The sequence below is a fragment of the Cherax quadricarinatus genome, chromosome 73 (genome assembly GCF_038502225.1).
Source record: "Cherax quadricarinatus isolate ZL_2023a chromosome 73, ASM3850222v1, whole genome shotgun sequence".
Taxonomy (NCBI): domain Eukaryota; kingdom Metazoa; phylum Arthropoda; class Malacostraca; order Decapoda; family Parastacidae; genus Cherax; species Cherax quadricarinatus.
The window spans coordinates 18,224,111-18,249,334 of NC_091364.1; the positions used below are offsets into that span (position 1 = coordinate 18,224,111).

Sequence of the window (25,224 nt, forward strand, 5' to 3'; positions counted from 1 at the left end):
GTTGAAAAATTTTAATCAGATAGGATAAAAGGTTCTCGAGTTTGAGTGAAAAACAATAAAAAAGTTGAATATTAAAAAAAAAAATAGCAGTTGTGTTATTACGATTTTATAAGTCATCATCACTGAACGACTGTACTGAAGCAGAAGTACCTGAGGGTTCTCCCTCAGGGATACTTAATAAAGGTGGTATAATTTTTTTTGTTCATTGTCTCTGAATTTTCTTACAATTTTAGTTTCTTGTAATTTTAGTTCATGGATCATTATGTAAAGTGAGCAGGTAAATTGATGAATGGAATATACAGAATAATTTAACAAATCTAGCCACCACTTACGGTAGGAGATTAAAACTTATGACGACGTTTCTGTCATACATGAATCATTATGACATCATATAGAATAAATTAGACACATGTGCAACTCTTGGATATCTTTATTGAGGAAACGTTTCCTCAGTAAAGATACCCAAGAGTTGCACATGTGTCTAATTTATTAACGTGTCGGTTCTCTGAACCATTCATCTACCATCATATAGAATAATTTTAGATTTGAATAAAGTGAATATTTTTATTTTACATAATTGACAATTCTAGTGAGTAATATTTAAGATAATGCTTATATATTTTTTGCAGGTGCTTTAATCTGGACAATACTTGAAGGTCCTGCTGGGATGGTTCTAGGTATCTTATGTGGCATTGTCTTCGCAATATTGTGTTGGTACTTACCTTATAAAGAAAAGACAAATCGATCAACATACAAGTTTGTCATCATCTTCAGTCTGAGCGCCCTGGCCATTTTTGGCAGTCATAGGGTACGTAATGCTTTCTTTCATAAATTTTCATGTATATTACTGGGTATAATTGATTTTTGCCATGATATGGAAATAAATGGTATAAAATACCGACACAGTGGAAATATAAACACAAATGCAGTATAATGTGATCCTTTATTGACAACGTTTCACCCACACAGTGGGCTTTTTCAAGTCACACACGGATCTGATCCTTTGCCATGATATACTGAAGCTCATATCCTATTTATTAATTTAACGAAGCTGTAAAGTTCGTTCACATATAAGTGAGAATTGAAGAAAAATATGAAAATTTAATACATTCCGTTAAGTTCTATAGAGAGCAGAATAACGGATGAAAAATTAGTTCTTTATTAATGATTCTTTAATTAAAATATACTTGTAAAATGAGGTTGGAGAATATGATAGATGTAAATTTGTAATTGCCTTTCTTTGTATTGATTTTATTGAGCGAGGAAACTCAACTTCACAATCTGGGAGTTTCACTGTGAAAACCAGAGCTCAAATGTTACAAGTATTCCACCTGAGCTGAGTGTTCCTGCAGGAACAAGCAAGAAAGATATAAATTAATGCTGCCTAAATACTGTGTATGGGGTAACTGGAGGGCATTATTATTCATAGCCATCAAAATTTGATTGTGATATCAGTCAACTGGGCTCAACAGCCCCTCGTCTATAATGTACCAGCTGATGTCTCCACCTGATGCGTACACAACGTGTTTACCTGGAGTTTATCTGGAGAGAGTTCCGGGGGTCAACGCCCCCGCGGCCAGGTCTGTGACCAGGCCTCCTGGTGGATCAGAGCCTGATCAACCAGGCTGTTACTGCTGGCTGCACGCAAACCAACGTACGAGCCACAGCCCGGCTGATCAGGAACTGACTTTAGGTGCTTGTCCAGTGCCAGCTTGAAGACTGCCAGGGGTCTGTTGGTAATCCCCCTTATGTATGCTGGGAGGCAGTTGAACAGTCTCGGGCCCCTGACACTTATTGTATGGTCTCTTAACGTGCTAGTGACACCCCTGCTTTTCATTGGGGGGATGTTGCATCGTCTGCCAAGTCTTTTGCTTTCGTAGTGAGTGATTTTCGTGTGCAAGTTCGGTACTAGTCCCTCTAGGATTTTCCAGGTGTATATAATCATGTATCTCTCCCGCCTGCGTTCCAGGGAATACAGGTTCAGGAACCTCAAGCGCTCCCAGTAATTGAGGTGTTTTATCTCCGTTATGCGCGCCGTGAAGGTTCTCTGTACATTTTCTAGGTCAGCAATTTCACCTGCCTTGAAAGGTGCTGTTAGTGTGCAGCAATATTCCAGCCTAGATAGAACAAGTGACCTGAAGAGTGTCATCATGGGCTTGGCATCCCTCGTTTTGAAGGTTCTCATTATCCATCCTGTCATTTTTCTAGCAGATGCGATCGATACAATGTTATTGTCCTTGAAGGTGAGATCCTCCGACATGATCACTCCCAGGTCTTTGACGTTGGTGTTTCGCTCTATTTTGTGGCCAGAATTTGTTTTGCACTCTGATGAAGATTTAATTTCCTCGTGTTTACCATATCTGAGTAATTGAAATTTCTCATCGTTGAACTTCATATTGTTTTCTGCAGCCCACTGAAAGATTTGGTTGATGTCCGCCTGGAGCCTTGCAGTGTCTGCCATGGAAGATACTGTCATGCAGATTCGGGTGTCATCTGCAAAGGAAGACACGGTGCTGTGGCTGACATCCTTGTCTATGTCAGATATGAGGATGACACATTATGGCCCACGGCATTTCTGAGTATATTTTATAAAGCAGGACACACAATTCCACGCTATGTGATAATAACAGCACCTGTAATAATCTCGTCAAGAGAAATGGGAGGCAACATAACATAGCTGGACAAATTACGGAATGGGCGAGACTTGAACCTGTGACAAGGGAGTCCTAAAATCTTATTACGATTTTATGTCATCATCGCTGAACGACTGTACTGAAACAGAAGTCTTGTTTCTAAGTATCAACAGGCAGTTAACAAGTCTTTTTGTATTTACACAAATAAATTCTACAGGCTAAGAGCTGTTATCCTGCCTCAGTTAGTTTTAAAATCCTGCCCTATCTAAGGTATACTACCATTAATTAGGATGACACCAACAACAATCGACTTACACCCTGGTACCTATGTCACATCGCCCAACTTACCAACCGCTTCTTACTCTGACCACTGTCATAATAACCTCCCTTGCTTTTATATTGGAGCATTGTACTTCAGATATCGGAGTCACGACCAAACTTTAATATTCAGAATACTGGGTTTGTTCGATATATGTTCGTAAGCAAATTCTAGCTCTCGTTATTCATCAACCGTTCTTAAAGCTTTTTTTCTTTATCACTTCACATTCCTTACACAAATATCACTTGCAATAGACTCCATTGTGCGATCATGCCTTTTGACTCACTGCCCATCGTCTCACCCTGGTCACAGCAAGCACATTCAACAATTTCTAATACGTCTTGTATAGTGTTCGTTTTCATAACCACAAGCAGTTTTATATTATTTGAAAGGCATAGATAAAATCTTCACTTTTCAGCAACACAGTATCATTCCCAGCCCAGCCGTGGACTAGTGGTGCTATCGAATGCTCCTGTAGGTCAGCTCCATCCAATGATCACACCAAGCACCACTCTCAAGCTTTGACTTCCTCCCGCCTTGTATGCATTATGATGTCTTTTACCCTCGTCGAGAGACACACATAATTATCCACTCTGCACATTTAGAAATTTTATGGCGCAGCAAATAATCTGCTGTTTATAGGTTGTAACTGTGGCTGTCTCCAAGCCAGAAAATGTGGATTACACCATGAATCAAATGAAAATGCAATATATATAGTCTGCATGACTCAAGAAATCGTAATGACACGATTGCAAATAAACCATACCCCCGGCCGGGATTGAACCCGCGGTCATAGAGTCTCAAAACTCCAGCCCGTCGCGTTAGCCACTAGACCAGCTAGCTGGTCTATTGGCTAACGCGACAGGCTGGAGTTTTGAGACTCTATGACCGCGGGTTCAATCCCGGCCGGGGGTATGGTTTATATAGTCTGCATTTCCTCGATCTAAATTATTAAGTCGCTCGATTTAAATTATTAAGCTTTTCTTCCAACTTATCCAGGAAAGGCTTGCCTCTACCTGACAAGGGAAGATACACATTTAATTACGTAGTATATCCATGACTTTCAACGATTTAATAAGGTTCTTACTTATTAACTGTATGTTTAATTAATATTATTCACATACCAGTTACTATTTCGATATTCATGGCATCAAATTTTTGTAGATTTGGTTCTTAGTCCCGTATGCAGGTAAGTTCTGTGTGAAGAAATTCGACTGGGTACGAAGGCCCGCGTCGGTCTCCAGCAAAACTATGTCGTCGGCAAAGGCCAACGACATGACATTTTCAGCCTCATTTAACAGCATATTAACAGCACAGGAGAGAGAGAGATTTTGGGTGATGTTAAGTGAATGTATAGGAGCCTTTGAACCAAGTGAGAGAGTAATTGTGGTAGGGGACCTGAATGCTAAAGTAGGAGAAACTTTTAGAGAGGGTGTGGTAGGTAAGTTTGGGGTGCCAGGTGTAAATGATAATGGGAGCCCTTTGATTGAACTTTGTATAGAAAGGGGTTTAGTTATAGGTAATACATATTTTAAGAAAAAGAGGATAAATAAGTATACAAGATATGATGTAGGGCGAAATGACAGTAGTTTGTTGGATTATGTATTGGTAGATAAAAGACTGTTGAGTAGACTTCAGGATGTACATGTTTATAGAGGGGCCACAGATATATCAGATCACTTTCTAGTTGTAGCTACACTGAGAGTAAAAGGTAGATGGGATACAAGGAGAATAGAAGCATCAGGGAAGAGAGAGGTGAAGGTTTATAAACTAAAAGAGGAGGCAGTTAGGGTAAGATATAAACAGCTATTGGAGGATAGATGGGCTAATGAGAGCATAGGCAATGGGGTCGAAGAGGTATGGGGTAGGTTTAAAAATGTAGTGTTAGAGTGTTCAGCAGAAGTTTGTGGTTACAGGAAAGTGGGTGCGGGAGGGAAGAGGAGCGATTGGTGGAATGATGATGTAAAGAGAGTAGTAAGGGAGAAAAAGTTAGCATATGAGAAGCTTTTACAAAGTAGAAGTGATGCAAGGAGGGAAGAGTATATGGAGAAAAAGAGAGAGGTTAAGAGAGTGGTGAAGCAATGTAAAAAGAGAGCAAATGAGAGAGTGGGTGAGATGTTATCAACAAATTTTGTTGAAAATAAGAAAAAGTTTTGGAGTGAGATTAACAAGTTAAGAAAGCCCAGAGAACAAATGGATTTGTCAGTTAAAAATAGGAGAGGAGAGTTATTAAATGGAGAGTTAGAGGTATTGGGAAGATGGAGGGAATATTTTGAGGAATTGTTAAATGTTGATGAAGATAGGGAAGCTGTGATTTCGTGTATAGGGCAAGGAGGAATAACATCTTGTAGGAGTGAGGAAGAGCCAGTTGTGAGTGTGGGGGAAGTTCGTGAGGCAGTAGGTAAAATGAAAGGGGGTAAGGCAGCCGGGATTGATGGGATAAAGATAGAAATGTTAAAAGCAGGTGGGGATATAGTTTTGGAGTGGTTGGTGCAATTATTTAATAAATGTATGGAAGAGGGTAAGGTACCTAGGGATTGGCAGAGAGCATGCATAGTTCCTTTGTATAAAGGCAAAGGGGATAAAAGAGAGTGCAAAAATTATAGGGGGATAAGTCTGCTGAGTATACCTGGTAAAGTGTATGGTAGAGTTATGATTGAAAGAATTAAGAGTAAGACGGAGAATAGGATAGCAGATGAACAAGGAGGCTTTAGGAAAGGTAGGGGGTGTGTGGACCAGGTGTTTACAGTGAAACATATAAGTGAACAGTATTTAGATAAGGCTAAAGAGGTCTTTGTGGCATTTATGGATTTGAAAAAGGCGTATGACAGGGTGGATAGGGGGGCAATGTGGCAGATGTTGCAAGTGTATGGTGTAGGAGGTAGGTTACTGAAAGCAGTGAAGAGTTTTTACGAGGATAGTGAGGCTCAAGTTAGAGTATGTAGGAAAGAGGGAAATTATTTCCCAGTAAAAGTAGGCCTTAGACAAGGATGTGTGATGTCACCGTGGTTGTTTAATATATTTATAGATGGGGTTGTAAGAGAAGTAAATGCGAGGGTCTTGACAAGAGGCGTGGAGTTAAAAGATAAAGAATCACACACAAAGTGGGAGTTGTCACAGCTGCTCTTTGCTGATGACACTGTGCCCTTGGGAGATTCTGAAGAGAAGTTGCAGAGATTGGTGGATGAATTTGGTAGGGTGTGCAAAAGAAGAAAATTAAAAGTGAATACAGGAAAGAGTAAGGTTATGAGGATAACAAAAAGATTAGGTGATGAAAGATTGAATATCAGATTGGAGGGAGAGAGTATGGAGGAGGTGAATGTATTCAGATATTTGGGAGTGGACGTGTCAGCGGATGGGTCTATGAAAGATGAGGTGAATCATAGAATTGATGAGGGAAAAAGAGTGAGTGGTGCACTTAGGAGTCTGTGGAGACAAAGAACTTTGTCCTTGGAGGCAAAGAGGGGAATGTATGAGAGTATAGTTTTACCAACGCTCTTATATGGGTGTGAAGCATGGGTGATGAATGTTGCAGCGAGGAGAAGGCTGGAGGCAGTGGAGATGTCATGTCTGAGGGCAATGTGTGGTGTGAATATAATGCAGAGAATTCGTAGTTTGGAAGTTAGGAGGAGGTGCGGGATTACCAAAACTGTTGTCCAGAGGGCTGAGGAAGGGTTGTTGAGGTGGTTCGGACATGTAGAGAGAATGGAGCGAAACAGAATGACTTCAAGAGTGTATCAGTCTGTAGTGGAAGGAAGGCGGGGTAGGGGTCGGCCTAGGAAAGGTTGGAGAGAGGGGGTAAAGGAGGTTTTGTGTGCGAGGGGCTTGGACTTCCAGCAGGTATGCATGAGCGTGTTTGATAGGAGAGAATGGAGACAAATGGTTTTTAATACTTGACGTGCTGTTGGAGTGTGAGCAAAGTAACATTTATGAAGGGGTTCAGGGAAACCGGCAGGCCGGACTTGAGTCCTGGAGATGGGAAGTACAGTGCCTGCACTCTGAAGGAGGGGTGTTAATGTTGCAGTTTAAAAACTGTAGTGTAAAGCACCCTTCTGGCAAGACAGTGATGGAGTGAATGATGGTGAAAGTTTTTCTTTTTCGGGCCACCCTGCCTTGGTGGGAATCGGCCAGTGTGATAATAAAAAAAAAAAAAATAACAGCACATGCGACAGAGATCTCTGTGTTTTCACCAACCTCTTTATAAGACCACGTCCACCATGAACAACCTTGGCTGTTCCATCACAGGCGGACAAAATGTAATCCACAAAAACTTTCGGGGTTAGATCATTAAGTAAAGTCATGCGTACTTACGTCCAGTAGATAAGTAAGACACATGTGCAGCATTTAGGTATCTTTATTCCTAAACGTTTTGCCTACACTGTAGGCTTCTTTATTTGAGGACAGAGGAGGCAGCGCAGTCAGTAGAGATGTAAAGATGATGTAATTAGTCCCTCAGCCTTGAGCACGTAGTTTTGAGGTGGTCAGTCGCTCAGCCTGGAGAAGAGTTTTGTTCCACAGTCTGGAACAATGTGAGAGAGCACTACAATACATCGGTATCTGAGTACAGAAAACATCTTCAATAACTTTTTTGCGTTATTGAGAAGAGATGGATTTGAGAGGGACCTGTCCTCTCTGCTCATCGGGCTCCGCCTCTCCTATCGTCAAGATTATTTACGCCTCACGTTTGACAGTATATATCTCCATACTGTTGCTCCAGCTTCACCTTGTTCCAAACTATGGAGGGAAACTCCCTTCCAGGCTGAAGAAATGACCACCTCAGAACTACGATTTCAACTGTGGACAGATTACATCGTTTTCACATCTCTACTGCTTATTGTGCTTACTCTGTACTCTACTAAAGAAACCTACTGTGTAGGAGAAAAGTTTCGGAATAAAGATACCTAACTGTTAAACATATATCTTATATATCAACTTGTCGGTATTGTATACCATTATAATATTCGTGCAGTCCAGTGATTAACCGAATCATAAATGGTTTTAATATCCTGAACAAAAGCAGAGAGAGGTTTCAAAAGTTTCTTTCTCCCATTTATAACTGTATAATATATGACATTTATTAGTAATCCACTAGTAGGGAGAAATGTCCTCTGGGCAGGATGGAGTGGACGCATGTAGCGAGACCAGATATCACCACTCGATTGAATTCTCTTACCACTATATAAAATATCGTGATAGGTTGAAACTCGCCCGAATTATGGCGGTGGGCACTCTACGCACTCAGTTGGATCCATAGATTCACAGACAAGCCCACAAATCTGTCCCTACCACACGCTTATTCGTCAGCCTCACACCATCTTGCCCATTGTAGAGGAAGCTAATTTAGAACCCCGATAGTTTTCTAAACTTCCATGCTGTCTGTTGGTAAACAGACCATCAAACAAACATGTGACATCTCTGTCATCTTGCGCTGGAGGCTGACCAAAGTGGCCTAACCAAAATTCTTTCACTGCACTCCTCAACATGTAGTGTTTCCGTGCCATTTGATTCTTGTTAATTCCATGTGCCCACTAGCACTTATTTCACACACTTCACTCAATCTTAAGAGTATTTCCTCTGAAAATCACGATAAAGTATTTTTTTTCTGATTCTTCACCCTTCCCAATTATTCGTATACTGGGTAGACTTTCTGTTTCCATTACCATCTGTTAGCTGGTGTACACTAGTCACTCTCCATTTGACTCATAATTAATAGATAGATGATGGTAAAGTAAATGGGGGCTTAAAGCCTATCCACTACACGAAGATCATTAAGGCTGTACATAAACATTTTACTGCCAGACAGGAAAACTTTAATTCCTAAAACTGGGATTAATGTAAACTGTTAGCATATTTACGCCGAGAGAAGTATAACTCTCAGAGTATATACTAGTCTATGATTAATGGTTATATAACAAAAATCTTGACTGAAATTTAGTTGATATTTATTTTGGTTAGGAAAATTTTGTGTATCCTATGGTTCAGTATCGTTTTACAGGTTTTATCAGTTTTAGTATTATGAAAAACTTATTTTCCCAGGCTGAACTGGAAAGTTCTGGACCAATACTGGTACTGACCTTAGCCTTCGTTGCTGGGTTAGGGTGGCACAGACTGGGCACCGAGGTAAGTGTACCAGTGTTTGTATCTTATATTGCATGTTTCACAGTTCTTCCTGTTTTATGTTACCATTGACCATATTCTGTTTATTCCCACTCGCCTTGCTTAGTTACATTCATATTTTGTCTGCATCATATCAGTAAAGAACACTGAACAATTACTAATTAAGGAAGATCTTCAAGCTGCTGCCAGAATCGTTCACTTCACTTTGTGTATTTATTTCACTCACAACAAGAATAGACTTCACACAATCATCTTCAATTTTTCAACTCTGGTGTACGGTAACTAGGCCAAGCTTCTTGGAGTAAATGACATGTGCTCTATGACCAAAGTTAGACGACCCATTCCAGGATCCTGGCTCCACTAACTTTCAAATTTTTTTGCGGCGTATCTTTAATTGTCCAAACAAAATGCTTCCAAATTCAATAAAGGCGGAGAGTGAAATTCAAGTGTGTAGGTAAACATCAGCTACTTTTATGTGTAAAACAGTGAGAAATTTTGATTCCCATTAACTCAGGTTAAATATATGCGCCATCCTCTTCTGAATGGCTTCAAAATTTAATGGATGATTCATTTATTCAGGCCCGGATAGTTTTTTTTTTTTTTTTTTTTTTTCAACAAGTCGGCCGTCTCCCACCGAGGCAGGGTGACCCAAAAAAGAAAGAAAATCCCCAAAAAGAAAATACTTTCATCATCATTCAACACTTTCACCACACTCGCACATTATCACTGTTTTTGCAGAGGTGCTCAGAATACAACAGTCTAGAAGCATACACATATAAAGATACACAACATATCCCTCCAAACTGCCAATATCCCAAACCCCTCCTTTAAAGTGCAGGCATTGTACTTCCCATTTCCAGGACTCAAGTCCGACTATATGAAAATAACCGGTTTCCCTGAATCCCTTCACTAAATATTACCCTGCTCACACTCCAACAGATCGTCAGGTCCCAAGTACCATTCGTCTCCATTCACTCCTATCTAACACGCTCACGCACGCTTGCTGGAAATCCAAGCCCCTTACCCACAAAACCTCCTTTACCCCCTCTCTCCAACCCTTTCGAGGACGACCCCTACCCCGCCTTCCTTCCCCTATAGATTTATATGCTTTCCATGTCATTCTACTGTGATCCATTCTCTCTAAATGACCAAACCACCTCAACAACCCCTCTTCTGCCCTCTGACTAATACTTTTATTAACTCCACACCTTCTCCTAATTTCCACACTCCGAATTTTTTGCATAATATTTACACCACACATTGCCCTTAGACAGGACATCTCCGCTGCCTCCAACCGTCTCCTCGCTGCTGCATTTACCACCCAAGCTTCACACCCATATAAGAGTGTTGGTACTACTATACTTTCATACATTCCCTTCTTTGCCTCCATAGATAACGTTTTTTGACTCCACATATACCTCAACGCACCACTCACCTTTTTTCCCTCATCAAATCTATGATTAACCTCATCCTTCATAAATCCATACGCCGACACGTCAACTCCCAAGTATCTGAAAACATTCACTTCTTCCATACTCCTCCTCCCCAATTTGATATCCAATTTTTCTTTATCTAAATCATTTGACACCCTCATCACCTTACTCTTTTCTATGTTCACTTTCAACTTTCTACCTTTACACACATTCCCAAACTCATCCACTAACCTTTGCAATTTTTCTTTAGAATCTCCCATAAGCACAGTATCATCAGCAAAAAGTAACTGTGTCAATTCCCATTTTGAATTTGATTCCCCATAATTTAATCCCACCCCTCTCCCAAACACCCTAGCATTTACTTCCTTTACAACCCCATCTATAAATATATTAAACAACCATGGTGACATTACACATCCCTGTCTAAGACCTACTTTTACCGGGAAGTAGTCTCCCTCTCTTCTACACACCCTAACCTGAGCCTCACTATCCTCATAAAAACTCTTTACAGCATTTAATAACTTACCACCTATTCCATATACTTGCAACATCTGCCACATTGCTCCTCTATCCACTCTATCATATGCCTTTCCTAAATCCATAAATGCAATAAAAACCTCCCTATCTTTATCTAAATACTGTTCACATATATGCTTCAATGTAAACACCTGATCTACACATCCCCTACCCACTCTAAAACCTCCTTGCTCATCCGCAATCCTACATTCTGTCTTACCTCTAATTCTTTCAATTATAACCCTACCGTACACTTTTCCTGGTATACTCAGTAAGCTTATTCCTCTATAATTTTTACAGTCTCTTTTGTCCCCTTTCCCTTTATATAAAGGGACTATACATGCTCTCTGCCAATCCCTAGGTACCTTCCCCTCTTTCATACATTTATTAAACAAAAGTACCAACCACTCCAACACTATATCCCCCCCTGCTTTTAACATTTCTGTCATGATCCCATCAGTTCCAGCTGCTTTACCCCCTTTCATTTTACGTAATGCCTCACGTACCTCCCCCACACTTACATTCTGCTCTTCTTCACTCCTAAAAGATGGTATACCTCCCTGACCAGTGCATGAAATTACTGCCTCTGTTTCTTCCTTAACATTTAAAAGTTCCTCAAAATATTCTCGCCATCTACCCAATACCTCCATCTCCCCATCTACTAACTCCCCTACTCTGTTTTTAACTGACAAATCCATATTTTCCCTAGGCTTTCTTAACTTGTTTAACTCGCTCCAAAATTTTTTCTTATTTTCATTAAAATTTCTTGACAGTGCCTCTCCCACTCTATCATCTGCTCTCCTTTTGCACTCTCTCACCACTCTCTTTACCTTTCTTTTACTCTCCATATACTCTGCTCTTCTTATAACACTTCTGCTTTGTAAAAACCTCTCATAAGCTACCTTTTTCTCTTTTATCACACCCTTTACTTCATCATTCCACCAATCACTCCTCTTTCCTCCTGCCCCCACCCTCCTATAACCACAAACTTCTGCCCCACATTCTAATACTGCATTTTTAAAACTATTCCAACCCTCTTCAACCCCCCCACTACTCATCTTTGCACTAGCCCACCTTTCTGCCAATAGTCGCTTATATCTCACCTGAACTTCCTCCTCCCTTAGTTTATACACTTTCACCTCCCTCTTACTTGTTGTTGCCACCTTCCTCTTTTCCCATCTACCTCTTACTCTAACTGTAGCTACAACTAAATAATGATCCGATATATCAGTTGCCCCTCTATAAACATGTACATCCTGGAGCCTACCCATCAACCTTTTATCCACCAATACATAATCTAATAAACTACTTTCATTACGTGCTACATCATACCTTGTATATTTATTTATCCTCTTTTTCATAAAATATGTATTACTTATTACCAAATTTCTTTCTACACATAGCTCAATTAAAGGCTCCCCATTTACATTTACCCCTGGCACCCCAAATTTACCTACTACTCCCTCCATAACATTTTTACCCACTTTAGCATTAAAATCCCCAACCACCATTACTCTCACACTTGATTCAAAACTCCCCACGCATTCACTCAACATTTCCCAAAATCTCTCTCTCTCCTCTACACTTCTCTCTTCTCCAGGTGCATACACGCTTATTATAACCCACTTTTCACATCCAATCTTTATTTTGCTCCACATAATCCTTGAATTAATACATTTATAGTCCCTCTTTTCCTGCCATAGCTTATCCTTCAACATTATTGCTACTCCTTCTTTAGCTCTAACTCTATTTGAAACCCCTGACCTAATCCCATTTATTCCTCTCCACTGAAACTCTCCCACCCCCTTCAGCTTTGTTTCACTTAAAGCCAGGACATCCAGCTTTTTCTCATTCATAACATCCACAATCATCTCTTTCTTATCATCTGCACAACATCCACGCACATTCAGACTTCCCACTTTGACAATTTTCTTCTTCTTATTCTTTTTAGTAATCTTTACAGGAAAAGGGGTTACTAGCCCATTGTTCCCGGCATTTTAGTTGACTTTTACAACACGCATGGCTTACGGAGGAAAGATTCTTATTCCACTTCCCCATGGATATAAAAGGAAAATTAATAAGACCAAGAACTATTAAGATAAAATCAAAGAAAACTCAGATGAGTGTGTATAAATAAATGTGTACATGTATGTGTAGTGTGACCTAAGTGTAAGTAGAAGTAGCAAGACATGCCTGTAATCTTGCATATTTATGAGACAGACAAAAGACATCAGCAATCCTACCATCATGTAAAACAATCACAGGCTTCATTTTACACTCACTTGGTAGGACGGTAGTACCTCCCTGGGTGGTTGCTGTCTACCAACCTACTACTAGTATCCATTAAATTTAATTAGTGTGCTGGCAAATTTGTCAGTCAACTAAATATATTTTATAAAACCTGGAATAGTCCATGCAATAACTGGAGACTGCCTCTTCTGGTCAGCTGTAACTATGACTCAAGAAATCGTAATGACACGATTGCAAATAAACCATACCCGAGACTGTTCAACTGCCTCCCAGCACACATAAGGGGGATTACCAACAGACCCCTGGCAGTCTTCAAGCTGGCACTGGACAAGCACCTAAAGTCAGTTCCTGATCAGCCGGGCTGTGGCTCGTACGTTGGTTTGCGTGCAGCCAGCAGCAACAGCCTGGTTGATCAGGCGCTGATCCACCAGGAGGCCTGGTCACAGACCGGGCCGCGGGGGCATTGACCCCCGAAACTCTCTCCAGGTAAACTCCAGGTAAATACCCCCGGCCGGGATTGAACCCGCGGTTCAATCCCGGCCGGGGGTATGGTCAGCTGTAAATTTTTGTACTTATAGTTTCCCCAGTTTCATTAATAAAATTGCTTTCTGAAACGACTGAAGAATGTCTCTTCTGATCATAAATATGTCGGAGTGTTTGACGTTATTAGGTCGTCCTGCGTTAAATCTACATAATGTACACAAGACATCTGTGCACCCTCAAGACCATCGTAAAATATAACTGCACGTAATGTACTCAAATTTATTCTTGTTAATTACTCCGTGCTTAGTTTTTTAATCATAAACGCTGGTTATTCTACGATAAAAAAATGGATTTTTTTTTGGTTTGTGTACGCATGATCTATTCTACACTTGGAAAATCCTAGAAGGAATGGTCCCGAATCTGCACACAGAAATCACTCCTTACGAAAGTATAAGACTGGGCAGGCGATGCAAAATACCCCCAGTTAAAAGTAGGGGCACCATTGGTACACTAAGAGAAAACACCATAAGTGTCAGGAGCCCAAGACTGTTCAACAGCCTCCCACCAAGCATAAAGGGAATTACCAATAGGCCCCTGGCTGCCTTCAAGAGAGAGCTGGACAGATACCTTAAGTCAGTGCCGGATCAGCCGGGCTGTGATTCGTACGTTGGACTACGTGCGGGCAGCAGTAACAGCCTGGTTGATCAGGCCCAGATCCACCGGGAGGTCTGGTCAAAGACCGAGCCGAGGGGGCGTTGATCTCCGGAATAACCTCCAGGCAGACTCCAGGTAGCACCAATCTTCGTTTTTTTTTCATAAATGAAACCGAAAAAAATAAATACTTCTTTTCTTGGCATAATTCTCGAGTGTTTCATTCGATTAGTTTCACCCTGAAGAATAAAGAGATACAATACCATGACTGCAACAATACACAAATAACCCGCACATAGAAGCAAGAAGCTATGATGACTTTTCGGTCCGATTTGGACGACGAAGGTTATTATCGTATATTCTCACCCTTCAACGCTGATGACTTGATTATCCAAATTCTGAGCTACTTCAGACTTAACTTTTGTCGTTTGGTTTCTCCCATACTATTCCTGTTAGCCTTTCTACTTGTAACTCTACTATATATTCAAAGCTTAGAACCACATGATCACTAGCTCCGAGGGGCCTTTCATATGTGTTAATGTGCTGGTGTATTTCACCATACTGATCACTCTTCATTATTACTTTTGCGTGCACTGAGGTCCAGGGTGATTCAACTACGCACTATCGGGATGCCTTCCTTGGATCGCGTAGTGACCAAAGACATCTAGTTTCGTATTGGTGTTACAGAAGTATACAATATTCTATATTTTTTTCGGGGCGGTTGAAATAAGAAATGGTTTACAGAAGATAAGAAGACCTTCAGTCACTGGAAACTATTCAGAAGTTTTATAATAGACCAGATACGGAAGATGGTTCCGTACGAGTATAGCTCTGTTCCTGATACTGTAAACCAGGGGTGGGGAACGTCCGGCCCACGGGCCGTATAAGGCCAGCGAAATCATTTGGTCTCGCCCTGTCAAGGCAACCGTAAGCGGGACTAGAAGTTCAATAAATCTAGGACCTTTTTTCATAGTTACATAAATTCATATTAACCCTTTCCCATACCGATTTACACTGTATAATGAAAAAAATACGAAACCATCGAAAAGAGTCGACTGCGTTCCAGACTGACTGACTCAAACCTGGAAAAGCAGTTGAGAGTAGGAACATCAACAGTACCAGCTAACATCACTCGCCTCACCAAAGAGAAGCAGTTCCAGCCACATTATGCGTGAGTTAATTAAATGTTAGACCAAATATAGCAGGCCAATTTTTAAGTTGATAATTTTGTATGGCCAGCGAATGATGTTATAAATACCCAAATGTCCCTTAGCAGAAAAAAGGTTCCCCACCCCTGCTGTAAACTGATAATCAAATGTAGGTAATCACTAGTATAAGTATAATTGTGACCACATAATATGCAGAACTTTTCATGAAAAACTACAGCTAATAACTACGCAAATATGAAGAGTAATCGTATGTCTGATCGACTCGTTACAGACCAGTCGGGGTGTTCAAAGTTGTGTATATATATATGACTTGAATGTGAAGATTCACGCTCGTAACCTTCTGATGGTGTTCCTTGGATAATCAAGAGACGGGGAAGAGGAGGAGTTTAAATTACTGAACAATAAGTCACCATATATTGGTTTAAATATTTCACCATTTGGATAGGAAACTTTAGACGGCGTTTCGGTCCTGTCTGGTTTCTTGTCAACTCGCGAAGATTTAGATTAATTTATTATTAAATTAATTTACAAAATCCTCAGCTGCAAAAATCAAGTGTGGGCTATTATTAATTGAGGAATCAGATATATATTAAATGCTGTCTTGTAATACAGATAAGGGTTTCCAATATAAATAAGCTACTCTGGCTTCGTCAGATTGTCTTAAGTTAAATGTGTCTTATTACAGACAAGGTATATCCATAATTTTCATCTGCCTTTTTGAACCATTGAATAAATTAATAATTATATCGTAAAGTCATACGTATCAATAGATAACTAGTATAAGACATGTGATACTTTCCCAGGGCATATATAATGACAACATTACCATATCCCTTACATAGCTGAATATGAAATTACCCACGTTAATTATCTAATAACGATATGTATAGTGCTACACTCGCTTGCTATAGTGCTACACTCGCTTGCTATGTATAGCGCTACACTCGCTTGCTATGTATAGCGCTACACTCGCTTGCTATGTATAGTGCTACACTCGCTTGCTATAGTGCTACACTCGCTTGCTATGTATAGCGCTACACTCGCTTGCTATGTATAGCGCTACACTCGCTTGCTATGTATAGTGCTACAATCGCTTGCTATGTATAGTGCTACACTCGCTTGCTATGTATAGTGCTACACTTGCTTGCTATGTATAGTGCTACACTCGCTTGCTATGTATAGCGCTACACTCGCTTGCTATGTATAGTGCTACACTCGCTTGCTATGTATAGTGCTACACTCGCTTGCTATGTATAGTGCTACACTCGCTTGCTATGTATAGTGCTACATTCGCTTGCTATGTATAGTGCTACACTCGCTTGCTATGTATAGTGCTACACTCGCTTGCTATGTATAGTGCTACACTCGCTTGCTATGTATAGTGCTACACTCGCTTGCTATGTATAGCGCTACACTCGCTTGCTATGTATAGTGCTACACTCGCTTGCTATGTATAGTGCTACACTCGCTTGCTATGTATAGTGCTACACTCGCTTGCTATGTATAGTGCTACACTCGCTTGCTATGTATAACGCTACACTCGCTTGCTATGTATAGCGCTACATTCGCTTGCCATGTATAACGCTACACTCGCTTGCTATGTATAGTGCTACACTCGCTTGCTATGTATAGCGCTACACTCGCTTGCTATGTATAGCGCTACACTCGCTTGCTATGTATAGTGCTACACTCGCTTGCTATGTATAGTGCTACACTCGCTTGCTATGTATAGCGCTACACTCGCTTGCTATGTATAGTGCTACACTCGCTTGCTATGTATAGCGCTACACTCGCTTGCTATGCATAGCGCTACACTCGCTTGCTATGCATAGCGCTACACTCGCTTGCTATGTATAGCGCTATGCATAGCGCTACACTCGCTTGCTATGCATAGCGCTACACTCGCTTGCTATGTATAGCGCTACACTCGCTTGCTATAATCCTTGTCCAGATGCCTTTGTCAGGATCCAGCATCCAGTACTCAGAAGACTTTTTTATCTGTCTTGACAATGTTCATGGAATTTTGATTTTTTTTTATTAACACATCGGCCGATTCCCACCTAGGCAGGGTAGCCCGAAAAAGAAAAACTTTCATCGTCATTCACTCCATCACTGTCTTGCCAGAGGGGTGCTTTACACTACAGTTATAAAACTGCAACATTAACACCCCTCCTTCAGAATGCTGACACTGTACTTCCCATCTCCAGGACTCAAGTCCGGCCTGCCGGTTTCCCTGAATCCCTTCATAAATGTTACTTTGCTCACACTCCAACAGCACGTCAAGTATTAAAACCCATTTGTCTCCATTCACTCCTATCAAATACGCTCACGCACGCTTGCTGAAAGTTCAAGCCCCTCGCACACAAAACCTCCTTTATCCCCTTCCTCCATCCATTCCTAGGCCGACCCCTATTTCGTCTTCCCTTCAATACAGATTTATACACTCTCGAAGTCGTTGTTTTGTTCCATTCTCCCTACATGTCCGAGCCACCTCAATAACCCCTCGTCAGCCCTCTGGATAATAGTTTTTGTAATCCCACACCTTCTCCTAACTTCCAAACTACGAATTCTCTGCATTATATTCACACCACACATTGCCCTCAGACATGACATCTCCACTGCCTCCAGCCTTCTCCTCGTTGCAACATTCATCACCCATGCCTCACACCCATACAAGAGTGTTGGTACAACTATACTCTCATACATTCCCGTCTTTGCTTCCACGAACTAAGTTCTTTGTCTCCAGAGACTCCTAAGTGTACCACTCACCCTTTTCCCTCTTCAGTTCTATGATTCACCTCATTTTTCGAAGACCCATCTGCTGACACGTTCACTCCTAAATATCTAAATACATTCACCTCCTCCATACTCTATTCCTCCAATCTGATATTCAGTCTTTCGTCACCTAATCATTTTGTTACCCTCATAACCTTACTTTTTCCTATATTCACTTTTAATTTTCTTCTTTTACATTCCCTACCAAATTCATCCACCAACCTCTGCAAAATATCTTCAGAATCTCTCAAAAGCACCATGTCCTCAGCATAGAGCAACTGTGACAACTCCCACTTTGTGTTTGATTCTTTATCTATTAACTCCACGCCTCTTGCCAAGATCCTCGCATTCACTTCTCTTACAGCCACGGTGACATCACACATCCTTTTACTGGGAAATAATCTCCCTCTCTCTTACATACTCTAACCTGAGCCTCACTATCCTCATAAAAACTCTTCACTGTTTTCAGTAACCTACTTCCTATACCATACACCTGCAACATCTGCCACATTGCCCCCCTATCCACCCTGTCATATGCCTTTTCCAATTCCATAAATGCCACAAAAACCTCTTTACCATTGTCTAAATACTGTTTATCTATATGTTTCACTGTAAACACTTGGTCTACACCCCCCCTATCTTTCCTGAAGCCTCCTTGTTCATCTGCTATCCTACTCTCAGTCTTACTCTTAATTCTTTCAATAATAACTCTACCATACACTTTACCAGGTATGCTCTACAGACTTTTTCCCTTATAATTTTTGCACTCTCTTTTATCCCCTTTGCCTTTATACAATGGAACTATGCATGCTCTCTGCCAATCCCTAGGTACCTTACCCCCTTCCATACATTTATTAAATAATAGCACCAACCACTCCAAAACTATATCACCACCTGCTTTTAACATTTCTGTCTTTATCCCATCATTCCCAGCTGCCTTATCCCCTTTCATTCTACCCACTGCCTCACGGACTTCCCCCACATTCACAACTGACTCTTCCTCACTCCTACAAGATGTTATTCCTCCTTGCCCTATATACGAAATCACAGCTTCCCTATCTCCATCAACATCTAACAATTTCTCAGAAATTCCCTCCATCTTCCCAATACCTCTAACTCTCCATTTAATAACCCTCCTCTCCTATTTTTAACTGTCAAATCCATTTGTTCCCTAGGCTTCCTCAGCTTGTTAATCTCACTCCAAAACTTTTTCTTATTTTCAACAAAATTTGTTGATAACATCTCACTCACTCTCTCATTTGCTCTCTTTTTACATTGCTTCACGACTCTCTAAGCTTCTCTTTTTCTCTCCATATACTCTTCCCTACTTGCATCACTTCTACTTACTAAAAACCTCTCATATAATAAATTTTTCTCCCTTCTCTTTTTATAATCATTCCACCAATCGCTCTTCTTCCCTCCCGCACCCACTTTCCTGTAACCACAAACTTCTGCTGAACACTCTAACACTACATTCTTAAACCTACCCCATACATCTTTGACCCCATTGCCTATACTCTCACTAGCCCATCTATCCTCCAATAGTTGTTTATATCTTACCCTAACTGCCTCCTCTTTTAGTTTATACACCTTCACCTTTCTCTTACCATCTGAAATATTTTTTCACAATTATTATTATAATATATTCTTGGGTAACGCTAAATCCGTAATGATTAAAAGGAGCCCAAGCATATTGTTGAGATGGGTTAAATTAGATTTCATACAAAAGTGGAAGGAAAGAGGGTAACTCTAATTATTTGACTCAGGATTCCATTACTAGCATTTTCAAATCGGTAAAGTGCAGATAAAAAGTGTAAAATACTGACACGATGGAAAAATTAAACACAAATGCAGTATAATGCTATCCTTCATTGACTATGTTCTCCCACACAGTGGGCTTTATCAAGTCACAAACAGATCTACCTGGGTACATCTATTTGTGACTTGAAAAAGCCCACCGTGTGGGCGAAACGTAGTTAATATAGAATCACACTATTCTGCATTTGTTTAATTATTTATCGTGTCGGTATGTTATTACTTTTATCTTCATCATGACAGAATACTTGCATCTTCTAAAAGTTTACTCACCCCGCAATAGACAGTTTTCTTCGTGACTATCCAAGAAATGGTCTTACAAAGATCCATTCCACCTCAGATCGCCAATATCAAACCTTCTTTCTGTACAACAGCTTGAACCTACCTTGAAGAGCGTGCAGATGACTTGAACAACACAACAAAGGAAGCTTTTCTCCAAGCCAGGACACTAGGCACGACACTGCGAGGCAACATGAACAGACGCACCGCCGAAATTATACTCAGCAGAGTTACCACAGCTAATGTCCAATAGATATTCAGACTTACTAGGAAACTCCAAAACTCTCTACGAAAAGAGTCAGTGGAAAAGTTTGGAATGACCTGAAATTATTCAAAATCTTTTATCTCGTCCACTGTCGCTTACACCTTAGGCCTCAAATTTGCTATAGGTATCACGAAATCAAAACAAAACCTCTATTTCATTGCTAAAAGCTAACACACAATTACTCTGATTTCCTAAAAGGCTGTCTTCAAGGCATCATCTCAGCGGCCATCTCAACACACAGCTCACTAGTCCTACCTCAGCGTTACATCACTACACTTAAAGCTTTAGCAGAAGACACAGAATATAAGAGTTACCATGACTGATGAAGTTGATGGTGTCGTAATCTGACTACAACAACAAAATCCTCAATTTACTTAATGACCTACAAACCTCTCACAACAAACCAAGTAGACAACCTTACCAAAACCTTTCTTCGTAAGACTCATACTGAAGGATTCAGAGCAAGAGAAGAAACTTCTGCACACCATTCCCAGCATCCCCAGAACCTCCAGAATGTACGGTGTGATAGAAACTCACAAGCCAGGAATTCCACTGACTCCCATTTCCTCAGGAATAGGAAGTGCCCCATCAACTTTCAGGTATTCTTGTTAAGCACCTTTCTAAACTCTTGGGTACAATCAATCCAATATATCTTAAACACTTTGGTGGCCTCAGTAACATTCGCATCATTAACATCAGGAACAAGAAACTCTCTAGCCTAGACGTACAATTCTTATTTACCAAGGTACGTACTACACAACCAATTGATCTGCGCCGGAAAACTAACGACTCCCATTAACTTCCTGTTCTACCCAGCGATTTCATCGACCTCGTTGAACTGTATGTAGGCTTTACATGTTATCTTTTGAAAAATCACCTTTCTCAGCAAACTTTTGGACTATCCATGGGTTCCCCACTACAGCTACTGGCGAACCTATTCATGGAATATCTAGAAGCCCAACGATTTTCCTCTCTTATTCCTTCTTCGATCACCTGGCTTCGTTATGTTGACTACATTCTCATTACAACTCCCAGACACTTCAACGTTCAAGCTCTCCAACACAACCTCAACCAGATCGAGCCCTCAATCCAGTTTACGCTAGAAGAAGAAGTCGACAACACTTCCTTTCCTTGATGTTCTTCTCTGCAAAGCTGACAAAGAACTTTGATCTAAAGTCTATGGAAAATCTACCAGTTAACCATGACAACAAAACTAAACGTGGTGTAATCGTAGGCTTTTTTTCTTTGTGTCCTCCGAATCTGTAGCAGTAAATTCCTTGAGGAAGAATGCTCTCTCTCATCGAACAAATATTTTCGAAACTTGTACTTACGTTGGTAGAATTACCGACAATATGTTAGGCAAAAGGACACAAGTGCAACTAATGTGACATTTTATTGTAGCAACGTTTCGCTCTCCAGAAGCATTGTCACGGACGGGTATATATAGGCTTAGAGTGAGGTGTAAGGCACAATATAATAGTTGTAGAAGCAGTAGTATTTGTAATACTAGTGGTAGTATTACTAGTAATAGTAATACATGTGGTAGTAAAAGTCGACTTGTACATGAGTTAAAAAGGTTATTAAAGCTTATTGTTTGGGTAGCATAAAAATAGGTTGGGCAAATATTTCTGTTAGTGGGACGGATCTGAAAAGCCTTGTTTCAGTGTTCCTCCTCTTTTATGTTATGTAGTATCATCATCAGCAGTTATGTGATGGCAGGGTTTATTGTTTTGAGAAAGATTCATCATTAATCGCTATTTCTAACACAAGCAAAATAAAGGCTGCATCATCATCTCTGAAGTATTATCAAGAATCCTCTTCAAAACAATAAACCTGCCATCACATAGTTGCTGCTGATGATACTGCAAAAGAACATAAAAGAGGAGGAACAATGAAACAGTCCTTCTCAGATTCAATCCACTAACACAAATATTTGCCGAACCTATTTTTATCCTACCCAAACAAAAAGTTTTAGTAACCTTTTTAACTCACGTACAAGTAGACTCTTACTACCACACGTATTACTACTACTACTACCACTAGCATTACTACTATTACTACCACTAGTATTACTACCACTACTACTACCACTAGTATTACTACCATGACAACTTCTACAACGATTATATTGTGCCTTACACCTCACTCTAAGCCTGCCTCTCTCTCTCTCTCTCTCTCTCTCTCTCTCTCTCTCGAGAGAGAGAGAGAGAGAGAGAGAGAGAGAGAGAGAGAAAGGTTGCCACAATAAAATATAACATTAATTGCACTTGTGTTCTTTTATCTAATATTTTCTATATTTCACTATCCTCGTCACTTCATTAGAGACTGCAGACACCGTGCTTATAACATCGTCAACTTACAGACAAAATACTGTCGAGAGGAGATACATTGTCCTCCCCACCAACTCCGTTACTTAACACGTTTCCAACATCTTTTCCAGTATCTCATTCCATGTATCTACCTCCACATCCACCACTATCAAATACATCACTAGTAAGAGACACAAGAGTCAATCTTCTGCCGGGGTATACATAATCCCTCGCAACTGTTGAAACCAATTATAGGTGTGAGAGAGAGCCAGAGATCTCCAAACACGTATTTCAGAACACCAGTACGCAGGCAGAACAGACGATTTAAGGAATGGCTGCGTTCTACACCGAAGCTTCGACAACATTTAATCAAGTAGAGAAACTCAAGACTCATCGCCAGGGAGGAAGACTCAGTACCGAAGGATCTTGGAATCACTTATCTGTATATCTAACAATTTCAACCAGTTGAATTTATGACATAGCTGGACCCCTTGCCAGGAAACTTCACCATCGTTATCCTACACAACATACGAACTCGCCCATTCCTTGCAGGTCCGTCTCAAATCTCCCCCTAAAGGGGGGCGGAGGATGAGTAATTTCCAGTAGGGAGGCTGCTCGAACCCAGAGCAAAAATCAGGAGTATGTATTTTTCTCCTTAAATAATAATTTTAAGTATAATAACTAGTTTCTCAGTTTTCTATTTAAATAAACAAGACTTTTTTTATTTTTTACATTTAGAGGTTTTATATGAAGTAAAGAGGGGGGGGGGTTGAGCGCCAAGAGCCACAGGGGGGGGGGGCGTCGCCCAAACAGGTTAAGAACCATTGCCCTCATTATTAAATGAAAATTATTTATTTAGTAAAATTGGCTATTTAAAATTTACAAAGTTCAAATTGAAATGCAAGTTTTCTTGTAATAAAATCTATTAACACTGAAAAGTTTATCAGAAAAATCGTTCAGCAATAAATGTTCTGAATCCGACGACTCCAAGTTTTAAACACCTTCATTAAAATTTCAAATTTGTATCAAAACAAAGTTTAAACTTAGAGTTGTCTTCCCTCTTATGGAATATGTCAACGTTAATATCTTGACTCCGATGCTATTAGGCATTCTTTATTTATTGAATAAAAATCAATATAATCATTTATTTAATAATTTTTTGGCAAATTGAATGTTTTGGAGCAGTATAACAAACCTTGTTTTGTGGAAAACACATCAGGGTTGAAAATTTGAAGCCGATCAGGAGAGGCATTCTCCAGTTATCACTGGATTCCAACTATTCCAATTTCATTAATAAAATATTGACTTTACTGACATTTTCCAGTTCACAAGATGTCATAGGTGAATCACTAATTAAATGCTGAATCTTTTCAGAAGAGGTAAAATCAAATATATTAATATGATTTAACCGGAATCAACATTTCTCGCAATTTTTGCACATATTATTGGCAGATGTGCTCCTACGTACTTAAATTCCACTCTACTCCGTTGACGAATTAGGTGGCACCTTCACCTACACCGTGGATTATTTTGGAAGTTATCAGAGCCATTCCAAGCGGCTGAGAAGGGGTCCTGCACTCTGGTTATAGTGAACCTGCACGTGTGAATTGTTTCTAGAATTTGGTCATAGTTACCGTACATCAGATGAGTCCTTTTGGTGTTTTGAGCAAAATAAAAATGAAAGTTGGCGGAAAAAAATAAAAGGAAAAAAATCTAGCAATTAGATAATGGTCCCCCTTCTGGGCATTGTGATTAGGAAATTATTTTCTTTTGTCTTTACTGCTGCAGGATCCTGACGTTTCTGCTAACTACCGGTTTATGTGGGAGATCTTCCAGCCGATACTCTTTGCTTCAATTGGAGCCGAAATTGATGTAAGACAATGTTTTTTGTTGTGTTTCGTTAGTATATTTGTTATGGAATACCTTGACAGTGATCTTTGTTATATGATCAACCGTTCAGTAGTGGCGGCACTCTGAGTAATGGGAGGCCTGGCAAGACAGGTGTTTAAGAACACGTGATGAGGGGTAACTGATGGTGTTATGCTGCATCACGACATCAACGATATCAATGATAGATATCTTATCTAGGGTGGATCCACAGTCTTTGATAATATATCGTTTCAAATAAAAAAAAATTATTAACATTCCCAAGTTTTTACTGAGTTGAAATTAATGGTTTTTAGACTTTGCTACCTAAGCTGTACAGGATT

At 40.1% G+C, this 25,224-nt stretch overlaps 1 protein-coding gene across 2 annotated transcripts in view; it reads left to right on the forward strand.

The window, feature by feature from the left end:
* The window catches only part of LOC128701093 (sodium/hydrogen exchanger 9B2-like), a 75,248-nt gene that overhangs the window by 37,243 nt on the left and 12,781 nt on the right, over positions 1-25,224 (forward strand). For both annotated transcript variants that reach the window (XM_070100623.1, XM_070100624.1), the window contains 3 exons: positions 630-808; positions 8,989-9,072; positions 24,803-24,886. In XM_070100623.1, the coding sequence (XP_069956724.1) occupies positions 630-808; positions 8,989-9,072; positions 24,803-24,886 (347 nt within the window). The remainder of the gene's footprint in view (positions 1-629; positions 809-8,988; positions 9,073-24,802; positions 24,887-25,224) is intronic.